At 41.3% G+C, this 18,260-nt stretch overlaps 1 protein-coding gene across 1 annotated transcript in view; it reads right to left on the bottom strand.

The window, feature by feature from the left end:
* Positions 1 to 11,154: 11,154 nt before the first annotated feature.
* Positions 11,155 to 18,260, bottom strand: part of BICC1 (BicC family RNA binding protein 1) — a 246,379-nt gene continuing 239,273 nt past the window's right edge. Inside the window, exons 20-21 of the mRNA XM_048856281.2 lie at positions 17,585 to 17,684; positions 11,155 to 14,851 (exon numbers count right to left, since the gene is read on the bottom strand). Of these exons, the coding sequence (XP_048712238.1) occupies positions 14,721 to 14,851; positions 17,585 to 17,684 (231 nt within the window). The 3' untranslated portion in view covers positions 11,155 to 14,720. The remainder of the gene's footprint in view (positions 14,852 to 17,584; positions 17,685 to 18,260) is intronic.

Raw genomic sequence — 18,260 nt, 5'->3', positions numbered from 1 at the left:
CCTAGGCATTACAACACCACAAATAATGAAGAAGACTATCATTAATAAATGGGTTTCTAAAAGTATGCTCAGTGTTGGGGACTGGTATACAGTCTATCTAACTTCCCACATCCAACACACACACACACACACTGGAATCTAGCAGTAATTAAAATGCATTCTTTAGAATGTAGACAATGAGAGATATTCTCATTCCAAAATACACAGCTATTTCATTAGAATTTGCCAGTGCTACCACTGGGATTTGGGAAGAGCTACCGAGGCAGATGCATATCCAGACTGATACATACTGAAGTCCATTGACTTCAATGGAGCTATGACAATTCGCACCAGTGGAGGAACGGCCCCTAATAGAGTGGGATACCTCACCCATCTCCTGAAAATACCTGAGTGCAGATCTTAGAACAAGTTACTAAATCTCATGGCCTCTGAAATTCCTCACCTGTAAAATGGGGGAACTGTATACCTGAGGGGTTACCATGAGGCTAAATTAATGTTGGTAAAGTGTGTCGAGATCTTCAGATGGAGATTTTTATACACATGCCACATGTAGATTTCGCTTATTAACTATAACCCTATTAGGGATAGGAAACATTTAGGAGTGCTTCTTTATTAAATACCAGGGGTGAAATTCTGGCCACTGCAGTCTAGGAGAGTTTCCCCTTTGACTTCATCGGGGTTGGGATTTCACCCCAGTTCTTTATAAGTGACACAAAGTTGATGTAGCCGTCATGAAAAGTTCTCTACCTCCTGAAGTCACTGACTTGGTGATATTTCATAAAACTTGCTTTGGGCTCCCAAAAGTTACTTCTACACAGCAGCTGGGAGCATGCCTCCCAGTGCAGGTAGTCAGACATACTCTAGCTCTGCTTGCTGGCACTCTAAAAACAGCAATGTGGCCTTGATAGCACAAGTGGCAGCTCGGGCTAGCTGCTTGTGTACATACCCAGGGGATCAGGCGGGCTTGTAATCTGGTGGCAAGCCCTAGCCACCACCCATTCCATTGTGATCACACTGCTATTTTTAGTGCGCTAACTTAATCAGAGCTAGCCTGTCTATATACTTGTGCTGGGAAGCAGCTACCCAGCTGCTGTAGAGACATACCCGCAGAGATAGAGAGACTCTCAATTCTTTCCCTTTTTCACTTGGACAAGAGATTCTAAGATATACAATATATGCTAAAAGAAAAGGAGGACTTGTGGCACCTTAGAGACTAACCAATTTATTTGAGCATAAGCTTTCGTGAGCTACAGCTCACTTCATCGGATGCATTCAGTGGAAAATACAGTGAGGAGATTTATATACACACAGAACATGAAAAAATGGGTGTTACCATACACACTGTAAGGAGAGTGATCACTTAAGATGAGCTATTACCACAGGAGAGCGGGGGGCGGGGACCTTTTGTAGTGATAATCAAGGTGGGCCATTTCCAGCAGTTAACAAGAACATCTGAGGAACAGTGTGGGGGGAGGAGTGAATAAACATGGGGAAATAGTTTTACTTTGTGTAATGACTCATACACTCCCAGTCTCTATTCAAGCCTGAGTTAATTGTATCCAGTTTGCAAATTAATTCCAATTCAGCAGTCTCTCATTGGAGTCTGTTTTTGAAGTCTTTTCATTGTAATATTGCGACTTTTAGGTCAGAGATCGAGTGACCAGAGAGACTGAAGTGTTCTCTAACTGGTTTATGAATGTTATAATTCTTGACATCTGATTTGTGTCCATTTATTCTTTTATGTAGAGACTGTCCAGTTTGACTAATGTACATGGCAGAGGGGCACTGCTGGCACGTGATGGCATATATCACATTGGTAGATGTGCAGGTGAACGAGCCTCTGATGGTGTGGCTGATGTGGTTGGGTCCTCTGATGGTGTCACTAGAGTAGATATGGGGACAGAGTAGGCAATAAGATCTGCTACTGGGATTGGTTCCTGGGTTAGTGTTTCTGTGGTGTGGTGTGTAGTTGCTGGTAAGTACTTGCTTCAGGTTGGGGGGCTGTCTGTAAGTGAGGACTGGCCTGTTTCCCAAAATCTGTGAGAGTGAGGGATCATTTTCCAGGATAGGCTGTAGATCGTTGATAACGTGCTGGAGAGGTTTTAGTTGGGGGCTGTACGTGATGGCCAGTGGTGTTCTGTTATTTTTCTTGTGGGGCCTGTCCTGTAGTAGGTGACTTCTGGGTATCCGTCTCGCTCTGTCAGTCTGTTTCCTCACTTCCCCAGGTGGGTATTGTAGTTTTAAGAATGCTTGATAAAGATCTTGTAGGTGTTTGTCTCTGTCTGAGGGATTGGAGCAAATTCGGTTGTATCTTAGGGCTTGGCTGTAGACAATGGATCGTGTGATGTGTCCTGGATGGAAGCTGGAGGCATGTAGGTAAGTATAGCAGTGAGTAGGTTTCTGGTATAGGGTGGTATTTATGTAACCATCACTTATTTGCACTGTAGTGTCCAGGAAGTGGATCTCTTGTGTGGACCGGTCCAGGCTGAGGTTGATGGTGGGGTGGAAATTGTTGAAATCCAGGTGGAATTCTTCAAGGGCCTCCTTCCTGTGGATCCATATGATGAAGATGTCATCAGTGTAGCGCAATGTACATCCACCCTGATCGAATTGGCCCTTTCAGCACTGGTTCTCCACTTGTGAGGTAACTCCCTTCTCTTCATGTGTCAGTATATTTATGTCTGCATCTGTAACTTTCACTCCATGCATCTGAAGAAGTAAGGTTTTTACCCACGAAGCTTATGCTCAAATAAATCTGTTAGTCTTTAAGGTGCCATGGGACTCCTTGTTGTTTTTGTGGATACTTAAAGACAACTATACCTACCAGAACTGTGCTTACAACCAGAGGGGGCACTGTTTATGTGGCCCTTACACAGACATGGGTTTCATTTGGCACACTGGCAACCAGCTACCATCAGTACCTTGGCTGCTGATACTTTTGGAGTGCTCCAAGACATGCATCAGGCACCTTGATACTAATCTCTGCTTTCTTAATCTTGACTTGAAAATTTAAAGGGCTCTAAAATTTCCCACCAGCATCTGTCTGAAACTTGACTGCGAACCAAGAGAAAGCAGAAAGTTGGAGCCAATAACGGGAAAGCCAAGATCCACGAGAGGTGAGCAGACAACACCAGCAGCCAAGAAAATTAGTATTGCCAGAAGCATTATTTCATCTACAGTCATTATTTTTAATCATGTTAAAAAAAAGCATCCTGTAAAGTTTTCATCCGTGTTGCTAACTGCTTTTGACATTGTTCTCATTAATCACTTCAAACAAAAAGTAGGCAATGTTGTGTTCGTACAAGCAAAAAGCTCATGAAGCTGTGTGTGGTTGCGATGACAGCTGTGTCCTTAACATTCAAAGATTAGAGGCAGGATGTACATATGATGCAAGAAAAGGGCTGATACAACATGGGAGAGTCTGCAACCAGTTTCAGTAAAGACAGAATGTGACGCTTTACTAGAGACTATATACAAGAGCAGCCTGCATACATGGCAGATATCTTGAGTTCTACTTAGTTGGCAACTGTTGCTGTTCTGCTGGAAACAGATACTGCAGGAACTGCAGAAATTATTTGTATGTGAAGATATCTACTGGCCCACACAAGATGAATATGCGGCAACCCATCTCCCTCCATCCCACAAACAAAGTTTAACAGTCAGTAACCTCATAACATTTACCCTAAGTTGTGAGTTTGGTCAGTATGTTCTGGATGTTGGAACAGAAATTACTTTATAGCATCTGAAAAATCAGCATTTGTAGCACTGAACTTTCATTTCCAGGGGTACAATATTGCATCCAAGTTATATTTCAGAATAGGGGTCCTAACTGGACAGTGTCAGGAGCGACTTTGTCATTACTGCACAGAGGTAAATGTGACTTTACTCCTGACATCCTAAAATATATTATTGGATAGAGTTAGAAAGGCGTACTCAAGGCAGTCACAATTTAATGTTCTCACACTTTTACTTGCCCTGTTTCCATATTATTTTGCCTTCTTACATTCATGTGCTATTTGTGGTAGGTTTTAGCATTCATATGGAGATTAAGCAGAATATAATCAAAATTAGTCTTGTTTCTGATCCCATCAATTATACCCTGTAGAAGGGTTCGGCCGGAGCTCGTCCCTCTCCGGGGCAGTGGGGAACCACAACGCCTTGTTACGTCGGTCCAGTTCTGTCGGGGAACTGGTCTGGCTGCGGGCTCTCGCACCGCGGCCGTGGTAGAGGCAAAACAAGGGCTACGCACACCCGGTTGGCGCGCAGTAGCGAGCCCCACGCTCCGGTCCTTGGACAGGGACGGAGCAAACCGTAAAGCAGTAAGCCGAGGCCCTGGGCTAGGGCGGGTCGCAAAGAGTCTGTGGCTCAGGCCCTCAGGTAGGGGCCGAGCAAACAAGTAAGTTCGAAAGGCCCAGGTCCTGGGTCAGGGCGGGGCAGTACAGAGTCTATGGCTCAGGCAGAGGCTGAGCAAACAGTTAAGTTCAACAAGCCCAGGCCCTGGCTCCAAAGGGCCTGGGAGAGGGGGAGACTGCCACCCACACGTTGGGGTGGCAGGGGGGACGCAGGCCCTCCCACTCCACTGCATCCCAGCCTGGGGCCCTAGCAGTGGAAGAAGGCCCGCTGCTTTGTCAGTGGGGTTCCTGGCCACAACACACTGACCTAGGCTCTGGATGTGCTGCAGCCAGACTAGGGTCGGCTGCCCCCAGGCTACTTCCTACCTCCCCCTCTAGAGGTACCTGCGTCGGGACGGTGTCCTCCAAGGAATCAAGCACCATGGGCTCCTCAGGGTACCCGGCGAGCAGTAGGCTTGGCAGCTTCTCTGGGTAACTTGCCACGTGCAGGCTTAACCACTTCTCCAGGGTCTGGTCGGCATCAGACCTCGGGTCGGTCGCTAGTTGCAGGAGTCTCCCAGCCGGGATCTAGGCCACAGGCATCTGGCTTCTCCGGCAGCTGGGCTCTAGTGAGCTCTGGGGTGGGGCTTTTGTACATCCTGTCCTGCACCTTGACCTCTGGGGGGCAGGTGCAGGTTCCACTGGCTCCGCCCACTTTGGCATCCCTCTCCGGGGTGCCGGGGAACCACACTGCCTCATTACATACCCCCAGAGAGATTTTTCAAAATCTGTACAATTTCCTATTTAATACTTAGTTGCTAAAATATCTCTACTATTTAACAGTAATACAGCAATTAGCTCTCAGGTAATAGGTAGTAAACTCCCCTTTCCCTATAGGTTCTACACTGCCCATGCATGTGTCAGCTTCCATTCTCCTAGCTAGTTTCCATTTTAGCATTTTCCCTTAGCCCACCAAAAAAGTCAAGTTGCAGCCCCCTCCAAACCTTCCCTCTTTCACAGGCCACTAATTTTTCTGCCTTTTATAATGGCATAAATGTCTAATAATAATCCTTATTAATTCATATGATTCTTGGATTATTACATTAACAGTAACAGTGTTTTCCTCAACATTCATCATGTATTGTTACAAACAGCAAGTTTTCAGCTTTTATATAACTGCTTTTTTATTATGTTCTGTCTTTTCTGTCTGTTAGTTTCCATGATGTTTCAACAGTTCTTGGCAGAAAGTGGGTAATTTCCATCACAAGCTATTTATCTTTCTTGATGTTTTGCTTAAACATCTGGGATTGTTATGTACGTCTCCACAGAGTGAATAGTCCCATTCTTACAGACTTGAGTAGAGTGGGAGAACTGTTGACATAGGAATGATTTTTAACTAACATAATATTCAACTACATTGTCACAAGCAACAGTGTTCAGTTCAAAATTTGCTGTTGAGGGTAACTCTTCTCTACTTTGACTCTATTTAGTATTGAAGATTCTGGGATATTTCTTTTTGTTTTTTAATGGCTATGGCCCACAATGACTCAAATCCTAGGTACAGACATGTTCACTCTGTATTTCCTTAAGTGGAATTTCAGTAATTCCAAGGAGTTTTCAGAACATTTTCTCTAAGACTAATTTGAAAGGACAATGTGAAAAGATGTGAAAAATTTTATTAAATGATTGTATTTATACTTTTTATAGTAGCAGCCCCTTCCCAAAGCACTTCACAAAATCAGAACAAATGAAGTAAGGCCAGCTAAAAATTTGCCTTTAAGTTGCATACACAGGCCCACAAGGACTGCAAGCTGCTTAATTAATAGGATATTACATTTGCTCTGGGGTCATCTTTTTAGAAAGCTCTATTTGCCTGAAAGCTATGATTAATTTCTTCCCCATTATTGTACGTTTGCTGCTGATGGTAAACATTTATAATAAAATGAACTATCATGAAATAAGAACAGCAAGTGAAGCTTACTTTCTAACTTTAGAGTCTGCCTTTCAATACTTTTTCTCTCTTCAAAGGGGGAGGAAAAATCTCTTCTAATTAAGAACAGTTGAGTCCTCTTATGATTGGCATATCACAGTGGAAACAAATGGTGTCAAATGATTGTCCTGCTTTTTTATTTAGATTTTTAATATATGCTTTCACTGACATTCTCTGGGATCATTTACAATATTAAAAACAAGAACAAGAAGTCAACTGAAAAGCAGAACTCCCCACATGAAAAAAAATCCCAACCCCCTAGATCACACCACATATTCAGAAAAAGCTTCAGCAAATAAATAGATCCCGCAACACATCCCAAACACAAAGAGTGAGAAATAAAAAAAGCAGTTCTTCCTAAGTCTAACTGAGGAAGCATATGCCCGAGATGAGGATTCTCCACTGATCCTTTGCTGTTTTACCCCATATATATCAAATCTGGGAATTAGTAGCTGGAGTTTCCCAGCTGCTCTCCCAAGATGACAGAACAGAGGCACTCAGGACCCAACCCAGGAGCTAACAGCAATACACAGTCTTAGTATATTTTATGAAGAGATGACAGGAAGGACTAATGACTAGAACAGTGGCCTGGGACTGGCTGAGACATGGATTTCCTGTGTGATCTCAGGCAAGTCAATTTATACTGTGCTTCAGGTCCTAATCTATAAAATGGGGATAATAGTATTTCCCTACCTCAGAGGGTTGTTGTGAGGATAAAATCCATTAGTGCCTGGGAGATGTTCAGATACTAGTGATGAAGGACCTCAGTAGATAGTGACTGCTTAGTTGAGGTTTTAAAACTTTCTATTATTCATCTGATTCTTACAACCAAGCTCTCAAACTTTTTCTACACCAGACCGCTCATGTGTATGCCCTGGTTAGAGAGGATTTTTATTTTAATTTAAAGTTGGAAGGTAACTGGATAAATTGATTTACGGAATCCTGTGCTATAACTGATCCCCTCTTCATTGTATAAGAGATTGAAACACTCAAAAGAGGATGGATATAAGCCACAGGCTGCCACTTGATATCAAGTAATGGCAGCAACTCCCTCTCCAAAACTGCCAGGCATTATGAGCCTACTGCAGGGAAAACCAGACGCAAGTCAAACTAGCAATGGGAAAGGAGGTTGGCTGCCCTTAGCCTAAACCCATAAATCTGGCCTACAGGATCCAATTGAATGTAACCACCCTCCCACTGTGAGAATGAACGAGGATACAGACAAGGGGTGCCTCAGCCTGGGCTAGACTTAGGACTTGCCCTGCTCGGCAAGCCAGCAGTCAGTGCCAGAAACCTCCCAGGTCCCATGCTCATGGTTACCCCGGAAAACAGCTGCTTTAAAAATTCCTTACCCGCACTGGACACTATCTGCAAGAGTTTTACTTAGCTTCACTTCTCTGATTATTTGGATAATCTTACCTTCTCTAGCAGCTTTTGAAGCTTAGTTACAGCAATTTAATAGTGTTCTTATATTTGATCCACACTAGCAAATCTGTCTTTCTGTGTATCCTTGTTATAGCTGTAAACTTCCTCTCATTGCCTTTGGAGCCAAGTGACAGGCTGGTTGTGTTGCTACTATAAAATTATTTCTTCTCTTTTGTATTGGTACCGGAGCATGATTTCATTATTAACAAAGTGCTACAAAAAAGAATAAAAATAGTTTCAGTCCTAAGCAAATTCAAATAGCTACATTATAAACCCCTCATAAAAGAGAATATCCAATGGAAATGGCATGGATTAACCTTGCAGTGGTGAAAACTGCAGTGGGAATTTGTCCAGGGCTTTGCAAAATTAATTTGTTGTACAAAATTTTCCTGCCATAACACTCTGTAGTCCGCCATCTTGATGGCAAAGAAAATTTTCTGCTTGTAAAAAATCCCGACTACACATGCGCCAATTATCAGAGGCACTATACATAAAATAAAAGTGAGGCACAAAACCTTACAATTATATTTTCCAATTGTGGAAAAGCATAAATAAATGAAATGTATAGCGTTTGAGGTCCTTCTGCACATAGAACTTGGTACATTAAGCATCTATACAGCTGTTCAGAACTTAGTGACTACAAGCTTGGCAAGACAATGTATCAGATGAAAAGTACACTATGGGACAAATCCTGTTCCTACTGAAGTCTGTGGTAAAACTCACAAAAACTTCAGAGGGGAAAAGATTTCATCCAAAATGCATGTGTGAAAGATCTGTCTAAAGTACATGTAAAGAAATTAAAGTTTTGCCTATACAGGGACACTCAAGAAAATTAATCCAAATGATCTAAAAGGTGTGATTTTAAAGTGAATAAGTTTAACTGCAGTAAATCCATGTGGGACACACTTATTCAGAAGTGAAGTGGCCTTAATTTGATTCAACCTTAATTGGCTAACTTGAATTAAATTCACTTTAATTTTGAATTCACTTTAAAATGCACACATTTAGTTAATTTGGATTAATTTTCCAGTGTCCCCATGAAGACAAGCCATTAGATAATTCACTTCCCCTTATATAAACACATTTATTGTGCATCAATGCAGGATTACTGTGACCACTTACACCTAATTATTAAATCCATGAATGATGGGTGAAAATTTTATACATTAAAAATACAATAGCACTATGCCAATAGGTGCATACCTAAGAAAACATAAGAATGGCCAAACTTGGTCAGATCGATGGTCCATCTAAACCCAGTGTCCTGTCTCAGAACAGTGGCCAATGCCAGGTGCTTCAGAGGAAATGAACATCAAGTGATCTACATATTGCCCATCCTGGCAATCAGAAGCTGGGGACACTTCAGAGCATGGTTTTGCATACCTGCCCATCCTGGCTAATTGCCATTGATGGACCCATCCTCCATTAAATTTATCTAGTTCTTTTTCAACCTTATTGTAGTCATGGCCTTCACAAAAGCAAGGAGTTCCACAGGTTGACTGTGCATTGTGTGAAGAAATACTTCCTTTTGTTTGTTTTAAACCTGCTGCCTATTAATTTCATTGGGTGACCCCTAGTTCTTGTGTTATGTGAAGGAATAAATAACACTTCCTTAATCACTTTCTCCACACCAGTCATGATTTTATAGACCTCTATAATATCCTCCTTTAGTCATCTCTTTTCCATGATTAAAAGTCCCAGTCTTATTAATTTCTCCTCATATGGAAGCTAATCATTTTTGTTGCCCTTCTTTGTATCTTTTCCAATTCCAATATATCTTTTCTGAGATTGGGGCGACCAGATCCGCATGCAGTATTCAAGGTGTGGGCGTACCATGGCTTTATATAAAGACATTATGATATTTTCTGTCTTATTATCTATCCCAGGAGTGGGCAAACTATGGCCTGTGGGTTGGATCCAACCCGTCAGGGCTTTGGATCCGGACCATGGGATTGCCGGCCCCGCGCCGCTGCTGGAAGAGGCCGGCACCACATCTCTGCGACCCTTGGGGGTGGGGCAGAGGGCTCCGTGCACTGCCCTCACCTCCAGGCACTGCCCCCGCAGCTCTCATTGGCCGGGAACGGGGAACAGTGACCAATGGGACCTTCAGGGGAGGTACCTGCGGAGCCCTCTGTCCCCCCCCCCCACCAGGGCCACAGGGATGTGGGGCCGGCTGTGCCGTGGGGCCAGGGCAGGCAAGGAGCCTGTCTTAGACCTGCTGCCACCCTGGAACCACTCCAGATAAGCAGCCCTGGGCTGGAGCCCACACTCCAAACTCCTCCTGCCCCCGCAACCCAACTGCCTGCCCTGAGCCCCCTGCTGCACTCCACATCCCCTCCTGCACCCCAACCCCCTGCCCTGAGCCCCCTTGTACACCCTGCACCCCTTCTGTGCCCCAACCCTCTGCCCTAAGCCCCTTTCTGCACACCCCACACTCCCTCGCACACCCCAACCCCCTGCCCTATATTCATGGGCCTGCATGCAATTTCCCCACCCAGCTGTGGCCCTCGGGCCAAAAAGTTTGCTCACCCCTGATCTATCCCTTTCTTAATGATTCACAACATTCTGTTAGCTTTTTTGATTGCCACTGCAAACTGAGAGGATATTTTCATAGAACTATCCACAGTGACTCCAAGATCTCTTTCTTGAGTGGTAACAACTAATTTAGATGCCATCATTGTATATGTATAGTTAGGATTATGTTTTCCAATGTGCATTACTTTGCATTTATCAATATTAAATTTCATCCACCACTGTGTTGGCCAGTCACCCAGTTTTCTAAGATCCTTTTGTAACTCTTCACAATTTGCGTTGGACTTAGCTATCTTGAGTGGTTTTTTATATTAGCTGCAAATTTTGCCACCTCATGGACAAGGCATGACTTGCATAATTTCTGCAATGGTAAGTTTTGTTTTTTTAAAAATACATTGTAGTGACAGGTATTTCTAATGCAATAGTTTGTTCAACAGAAGGCTGGTTCTCTCTAAAGAGACAGTTTTAAAAAAAAACATTAAAAAAAACAAATGAGATTTATCTGTGTTGAGGAGATCCCAATAGCAGCAGCATGGTTAAGATTGAACTGAGTTTTGAAGTTAAATGGCTTTAACCACCACTTTCGTTTTTGATAAAGACAAAAATGTTCATCACTGAATTTATACCATTTACTCTTGGGGTATGGATTTGACTATCTGAACAGTATGGAATTAATTCATTTCACATTTTTGGAGTTCAAAGCATTCCAAGAGAACCCCTTTTGAAAATTTTCCGAGGGCTGTCCAACTTTTGTCCAAATTCCCCCAGCTCCACCATGGAGAAAGTCAGAGAGCTGAAGGAACATATTTATAGATGTTCACAGCATCTTATCCATGAGCTAGTTTTGAAATAGATCCAATAAGGAATTCATACAGATTTTTCATGATAAGTGTTTTGTATTTACATTATAGAAACTGATGATAAAAATATTCATCACAGAAGGAAGGTTTTACATATTTAATATATTATGGCCCATGTCCTGGATTATTTCTTGAGCAGAGAGCACTGGAAGCACCTCCACAAGGGAATCCCAAGTTCTATTATGTAGGCACCTTTACAAAAGTTTTACTCATTGAGAACATTAAGCATATATATGCACATATACACACAATTTATGTATCTCTACACATAAATATATGTGACCTCTTACACCTATTTTAGAAAATACCACTGAGGGGTATTAATATAATATCTGAAAGGTGTTGACTTTACTGAACTAAAACCATATCCAGGGGTCAAGGATTCAAAGAAATTAGATGAGGAATAGAAGGATAAATTAACTCCAATGTGTAAGGTGTGCAGAAGATTCTGTACGACTAGCAACCCACAGTAGGGTTGCATCATGTCTGGGTACTGGGGGCCTGTGCATTCTGCAGAGGGTGTCGTTGGGATTTATACATAGGTTATTAAAACATATCTAAAATAATATTACATATTATAATAATGCTATTAGTATGTGCCTCATGGCTAATTTATCTTAATATAATTAAACAATTCAAAAGACAAGAGCAACCCTAGTCAGGACTGCGGTGCAGTCAGTAATCTGTTCCACGCTTGTCTAATCTGAGCCAGGGCTTAGATGCACCCTGGTGTACTAACACGCTGCAGAATATGGGGACAACAGTTTTGGTGTTTCGTTAACACGCAACCACATCTGGACCTGGGTCAAAATAAAAACTATTTAACTTACCAAACAGAATACCAAGGGGTTACATACATTTATTTTTTTCCATATAACAACTGATTAGTTTTGAAAAAATTCCCATTTTTAATATTTTTAATTCCACCTTTCATTTTAAAAAATCACTAAAAGGACAACCCACAAAAATACAATCTGTATCTGCTCTATATTTACAGATAACTGGTCACTATTAAGGCACAGCTTTAAAACTAACATTTTAATCTAGCAAGTCAAATATTTTGTGCATAATACAACACTGACAACACTGTATATTGCATTGTCATATTCCCTTCATGGAATTAAAAGAAGTGAGAAAAATGTTTTCCAGTGTGTGTGTTTTGTGTGCAGCCCTACTGAAAATAATGTTCTTACTGGGAAATTTTTCTTCACTTTGGTAATAGATGATATAAGCACTGCTCAGCAAAAGACCACATCAACTTAATATTGTAAGAATTTCAGCTTTCAGATGTAATACTGTCAAACTGCATGTTACGTATTTATGAAAAAAATGAAAGAATGCGACGTGGAGTTTTTGCGGAAGTAAAGTGTTTGAATTTAAAAAATTACACAAACTAAGCAGGCAAATGTCTAAGTGGATTTGCTAAAGGTTTAATCTACTTTTAAAATATTATGTAAAACTAAGCACACAAGTTCATATAAGACTTGATTTTCAAACCTAGGTCTTGCAAGCCCACGAGTGCTCAACTTTTAAACAAGTAAGTAATCTCATGTCAATGGGACGACTCACAAGTATAAAAATAAGCAGAAGAATAATTATTCCCAGGATCAGCGCTTTAGGCTTCCATAGTTGTTTGATAAAGTTGAACGTGCCTGAATTATACACACAAGTATCCAATATGTTCATAGACTTTGGGCACAACTTTGTTGCTTACAGCTCTGCGTTTGCAAACTGCATTGTCCTGCAATATTAAACACTGGAAGAGTTAGCTGCTATTTTATTTGCAGTGAAAGTTATTCCACTATACACCATTAAGTGGATATGGCTGAACCCCATACTGAGCAGTTAATTTTTGCTAATTGCAACAGGTCGTTTTATTACTGCTTCATCATCTAAGTCCTCAAAGCAATTACCTCTTAAAAATTCCCTTTGTGTGCAAATTTCTCATAAAACTGATTTTTTTCCTCACCTCAGAAGATGTATACACAGAAAGTGTCAAAACTATTTCTCACCCCATTTTTGCATAAAAACCAACTACTGTAAATGGTTATTCTGATGCCTTCTGTTAAGAGCACTTGACACTGGTTTATGTCCATCTTAAAAGGCTTGTACACTGAACATAAATAAGACATTACAGTACAAGTAAGTCACAATATTTCCTAAGGGAATGCTTTTCAACAAATTAACGTTTGGAAACTTCATATTTCATTGCAGAAAAAGAGGCACTTTATGATTTCCTTCATTATATGAGATCCCTTCATCAATCCATAACAAGACATCTGAAAAGACACAGAAATAGTATTGCCAGACTTTCACAGTATGAGAACGCAATAGTTAGCTCTAGCCATTTATAACATGGACTCTTTGTTGAATATAACTTCTTTCAGAAATAGTTCATCTTGGAGTTTTAAATACTTCCATAGCTGACCATCACAAATCTAAATTAAACAAAAGAGATGCTATTACAGCTATTTCATGAATGTTGCTTAATTGCTGCATGCATAGTCATGTAAGTAATATGCTTCACATAATAAATGGCAACAGTGCTGTCTTGTCAAATTAGATTAGTTGTCCATTTAATCAAACTGGTGGCCCAGAGCTCTAGTTTGATGAATGCCTTTCATTTTCTACCATAAATCTTTAGTCGATCTCAGTTTAAACTGATGCATATTGTAGGTGTATAGAATCTAAAAAGAAAAGTTTTATATAAATAAATGTCCTTTAGTGGCAGTATACTAAAAATAGCCCTTTGCTTTGAAAGAACCATTAAAATCAGTTTCAGCATTACAGGCAGCAGTTAAATATGACGACTGCAAAGGGTTAATATTGCAAGGTCCATTTTGGTCTTTCATTGCATCTGTTACAGTGAACTCGTTTCATTGTAAGCAGATCTAGGCTGCTTCATAAGGAGATAATAGGACTGGTCCACTTGCAAGTGGTTTGATTTTAGAACATTTCCTCAGATATCTATAGAAAAAAAATCTACATAAAGACTGATTCCTAGTACCATTATAGTGAGGAGACTTGAGGAGGAGGAGACTATTGCAGGATCACCTGACAAAATTTGATAAGTGCCAACACAATATTTTATATGGAAATGAAAGAGAAAATAAATTCCCACAGGATAAGAAAACAGAACATGTAAAGTGCAGAAAGACCTCAATAATTATTTTAAGCGGTACCAGAAAATTCCATCTTGATAAAACCAAAAGTTATGCTCTCTGGCATCCCAGCTCTTCATTTTTCCTTCATTCAACAAAGTAAAAATTCAGTGCATACATTATAGTTATAGGTAATAAAATACTAAACAAAGAACCCTATATTATTATTATTATTGCAAATGCTGTCCAATCTACAAGAGTAAAACATAATCCACATTTGGTGTTCTGAAAAATGACAGACAAGTGTCTTCTCTCTCTCTCTCTTTCTTTTTTTTTTTTTGGCACAAGTACTTGTGCAGAAAAAATGCTTTGGTCCTTGATACCGAAACTCCCAAAGTGCAGAGGGTGGTGTGCAGTGAAAGCTGTCCACAGGATTGGCAAGTCCATCTTTACAATTCACTTTGTGAGCCACAATTTAGTGCTACCAGCGACCACTGACACTAGCAATGTCCGAGTGATACTGACGTGGCAGTCTTCCACTAGCTCCACCTTCCAGGAATGAGGCACGTACATTTGATGGATCAAATAGTTTTCTTCGGTTTTTATTCAGTTCTAGATGGAAAACAGCAGATTCGGATTTTAATATTTGGAGATGATTCAGGAGCAAAGCTACTCTGAATAATGCAATTTTATTATTACATTAGAAGAGGGGAACCATAGTTCCAACTGAAAACTGCAAAGGGAGTTTAGAGAAGCAGACATTACCCCAGTTAGTATTTGGTCAGGACACTAAGAATGCCGTGAAATTCTATCAATAATTATTGTTCAGGCTAAACACAGGGTACTAATTGTCATAATTTTCTGCAATTCTGAATTCAACGATGGTGCCATGCTAGTCCTTTGATGCAGAGGAGGGCCATATTTATTTCCGAGCAAGTTAAGTTTGAAATTAATCCTCTTATTTGAGGGGTTTCTAGGATTAAGCATAATGCCTGAAAAGATAATGTTTTGCCAAAATCTTTTGTATACCAATTCTAAACAAAAAGGCAAAACCATCCTAAAAATGATGAAATGATCCCAGCTGGAGTGCTTGAAAAAATCCTGTTCAAAGCCTGCAAATTCTTCACAAAAAGGAATGCCTTACGAGCACATCACACACTGAGCAGCATTGTGCACAACGTTATATAATCTGATGTGACAGACCATGATGTATACTAACTATAAATAACTGAAATTGGACATAATTATTTCCCCAGAGCACATTGGTCATTTTTTAACACATTACTAATGTTTTTATAATAATGACCTGCCACCTCCAATAAAACATAGGCGTAGGGGCTGTTATTCAGATCTGTGTGTAAACCTCTCAGTAGAGCAGAGATGGGCAAACTACGGCCCGCGGGACCCTCTTGCCTGGCCCCTGAGCTCCTGGCCCAGGAGACTAGTCCCCGGCCCCTCCCCTGCTGCCTCCCCTCCCCCACAGCCTCACCACTCCGTGCCACCAGCACAATGCTCGGGGCAGTAAGCTCCTGGGGCAGCACAGCTGCAGAGCCTGGCCTGACCCGGTGCTCTGTGCTGCGCGGTGCGTGGCTGCCTCCAGCCACTGGTGCTCCAGGCAGCACGGTAAGGGGGCAGGGAGCGGTGGGGGTTGGATAGAGGGTGGGGAGTTCGGGGGGGACGTGGACAGGGGTCAGGGCGGTCAAAGGTGGGGAACGGGGGGGGGTTGAATGGGGGTAGGGGTCCCGGGGGGGTCAGGAAGGAAGGGGGTTTGGATGGGGCAGCGGGGGGCCAGTCAGCGACAGGGGTTCCCAGGGCAGTCAAGGGACAGGGAGAAGAGGGGGCTGAATGGGGGCAGGGGTCCTGGGGGGGGCAGTCAGGAAGGAGAGGAGGGGTTGGATGGGGTGGGAGGGCAGTCAGGGGCAGGAGTCTGGGGAGGGGCCATCAGGGAACGGGGGGTTTGGATGGGGCAGGAGTCTGGTGTGTGTGTGTGGGGGGGCGTGTCAGGAGGCAAGAAGCATGGGACGGGGAGATCCGGCACAGGGGCCAAGACATGCCTGGCTGTTTGGTGAGGCACAGCCTCCCCTAACCGGCCCTCCATACAATTTCCAAAACCCGATGCGGCCCTCAGGCCAAAAAGTTTGCCCGCCCCTGCAGTAGAGTCATCACTCATAGAAAGCACTTTTCCCAGTCCCTTGTTATAGTGAACAATTTTCTCCATTACAGGTATAATCTTCGCTGCCAGTGATTCAGACAGACTTTTGATGAGTTCTACTGTTCATCTAAATACATTACTCATTTACCCTCTTTAAGCCATAATTTGAAATGCATTCATGAATGACATCAGCAAATTACGAAAAAAAAATCTGTCATGCTCCAGAAAATATCAGAATAAAACTTACAATCTTGGACTTAAAAAGATTCACTGTAAGGAAAACAGGAATCTCAAACATAATTCTATGCAATATATGACATGAAATTTTATGCCATTCCAGTTCCTTGAACAAGTTCAAGTTGGTCATTGCTATCCTATTGTGTATCTTCAAAAGTGGTACTTTGATTTTCCTTTATTGTAGTAAGATATAAAAGAAATTTTAATTACAGCTGGCTGGAAAAAAATCCAGCAAACCATTTTTTCCACCAGAATTTGTCCATTTGTTGAAATGGAAATGTTTCGCACAGATTGTTCAACTCAGCTGAAGTTCCAACAAACATTAGGACAGACCTGTCAGGCAGGTTTCCATCGCATACGTGCCTGTTTACCTACCAGCTCGCTTTCCTGGCTCCTCAGCAGCCAGCCTGGTGAGCTGATAGGGAATGAGGGCATGGAAGTCTTGGCTCTCAATCTTACTCTTGCTTGGTAGGCAGAGTTCCCAGAATCCCTAGGTTCAGGACAGTGTGCCAGATGGACTATCTTGGAGTCAGTGTTCCCAGGCTCTATTCCCTTTTGCAGGGAATTTTGAAAATTTTCTTTGAACTCCTTTGCAAAATGGAATTGCATTTGTCTGCCCAGCTCTAAGTTTAATAGTACAATAGTAATGGTATTTAAATAGTAAAATAGTATTAAATAGAACAATACAACACTATGCAGCTGGAATCCCATTTGATGTGTGGAAGCTATACAGTCCTTACAGTCTCTCAAAATTTAAAAACTGCCTTTTTATTACGAGGAGTGGCTGGTAAGATGTGCTTTCTGTGGGTCAGATTCTCTGTCTGATACAGTTCCTTTGAGCTGCTCTAATGACCATTCAAACCAAAACAATTCAACTGACCAAAGGGAAAAAGTACAGTATATTTTTAGTACAGTATATTTTTAAATCATGTATATGTTAAATGCTTTTTATTCACCTGAGATTGCAAGCAGCATTTTCCGTCTGGCACCAAAAGTAGTAATTCCTAGCTCTTTCAAATCTTGATCTGTGAGGGTAAGGAAGGTCTGAAGATCAATCTATGAACAAAAACAAAGCAAATTAAAATGGGTAATTCACACAACACACAAACCCACAATCTATAGGCAACCATTTTCTTCCTGTATTGAGAATTACTCCCCACAAAATATTAGCCATCAGCGTGGTGCCAGTAGCCTCTAAAAACAATGTTTCCTTTAACTTTTTTTTTTTTTTTACATTTATTCTACAAACTCATTTTATTATGCCTATAACACCAACAACTACCAAATTCCAATCAATGACAGTTGGTTAAAATTAAAATGGCAGAAAAATGAGGAAAAAATGGAAATAGGCATCAGACGTGTCATATATGTAGCAACCCTTGACTCCATAGATACCTTCTTGTTTTAGTACTCTTATTTAAGACACAGAGACTAAAAAGTAAAGGTATCATTTTTATAGAAGCATGTAAGATTATGTTAGTTAATGATACTTAATTGCACATTAAGAGTCTATTTTCCCAAATTACTGTAAATGTAAATGGGAATCTTAGATCTAATCATCGATCTCTATGGAAGGAAAGTTAATATTAACAATTATGTTTGAAATAAACAGCAGTAACCATAACAGAATGT

Source organism: Caretta caretta, chromosome 7 (assembly GCF_965140235.1).
Source record: "Caretta caretta isolate rCarCar2 chromosome 7, rCarCar1.hap1, whole genome shotgun sequence".
Lineage (NCBI taxonomy): Eukaryota > Metazoa > Chordata > Testudines > Cheloniidae > Caretta > Caretta caretta.
Note: the sequence above shows the minus strand (reverse complement) of the source record. Positions and strands in the feature narration are given on the sequence as shown.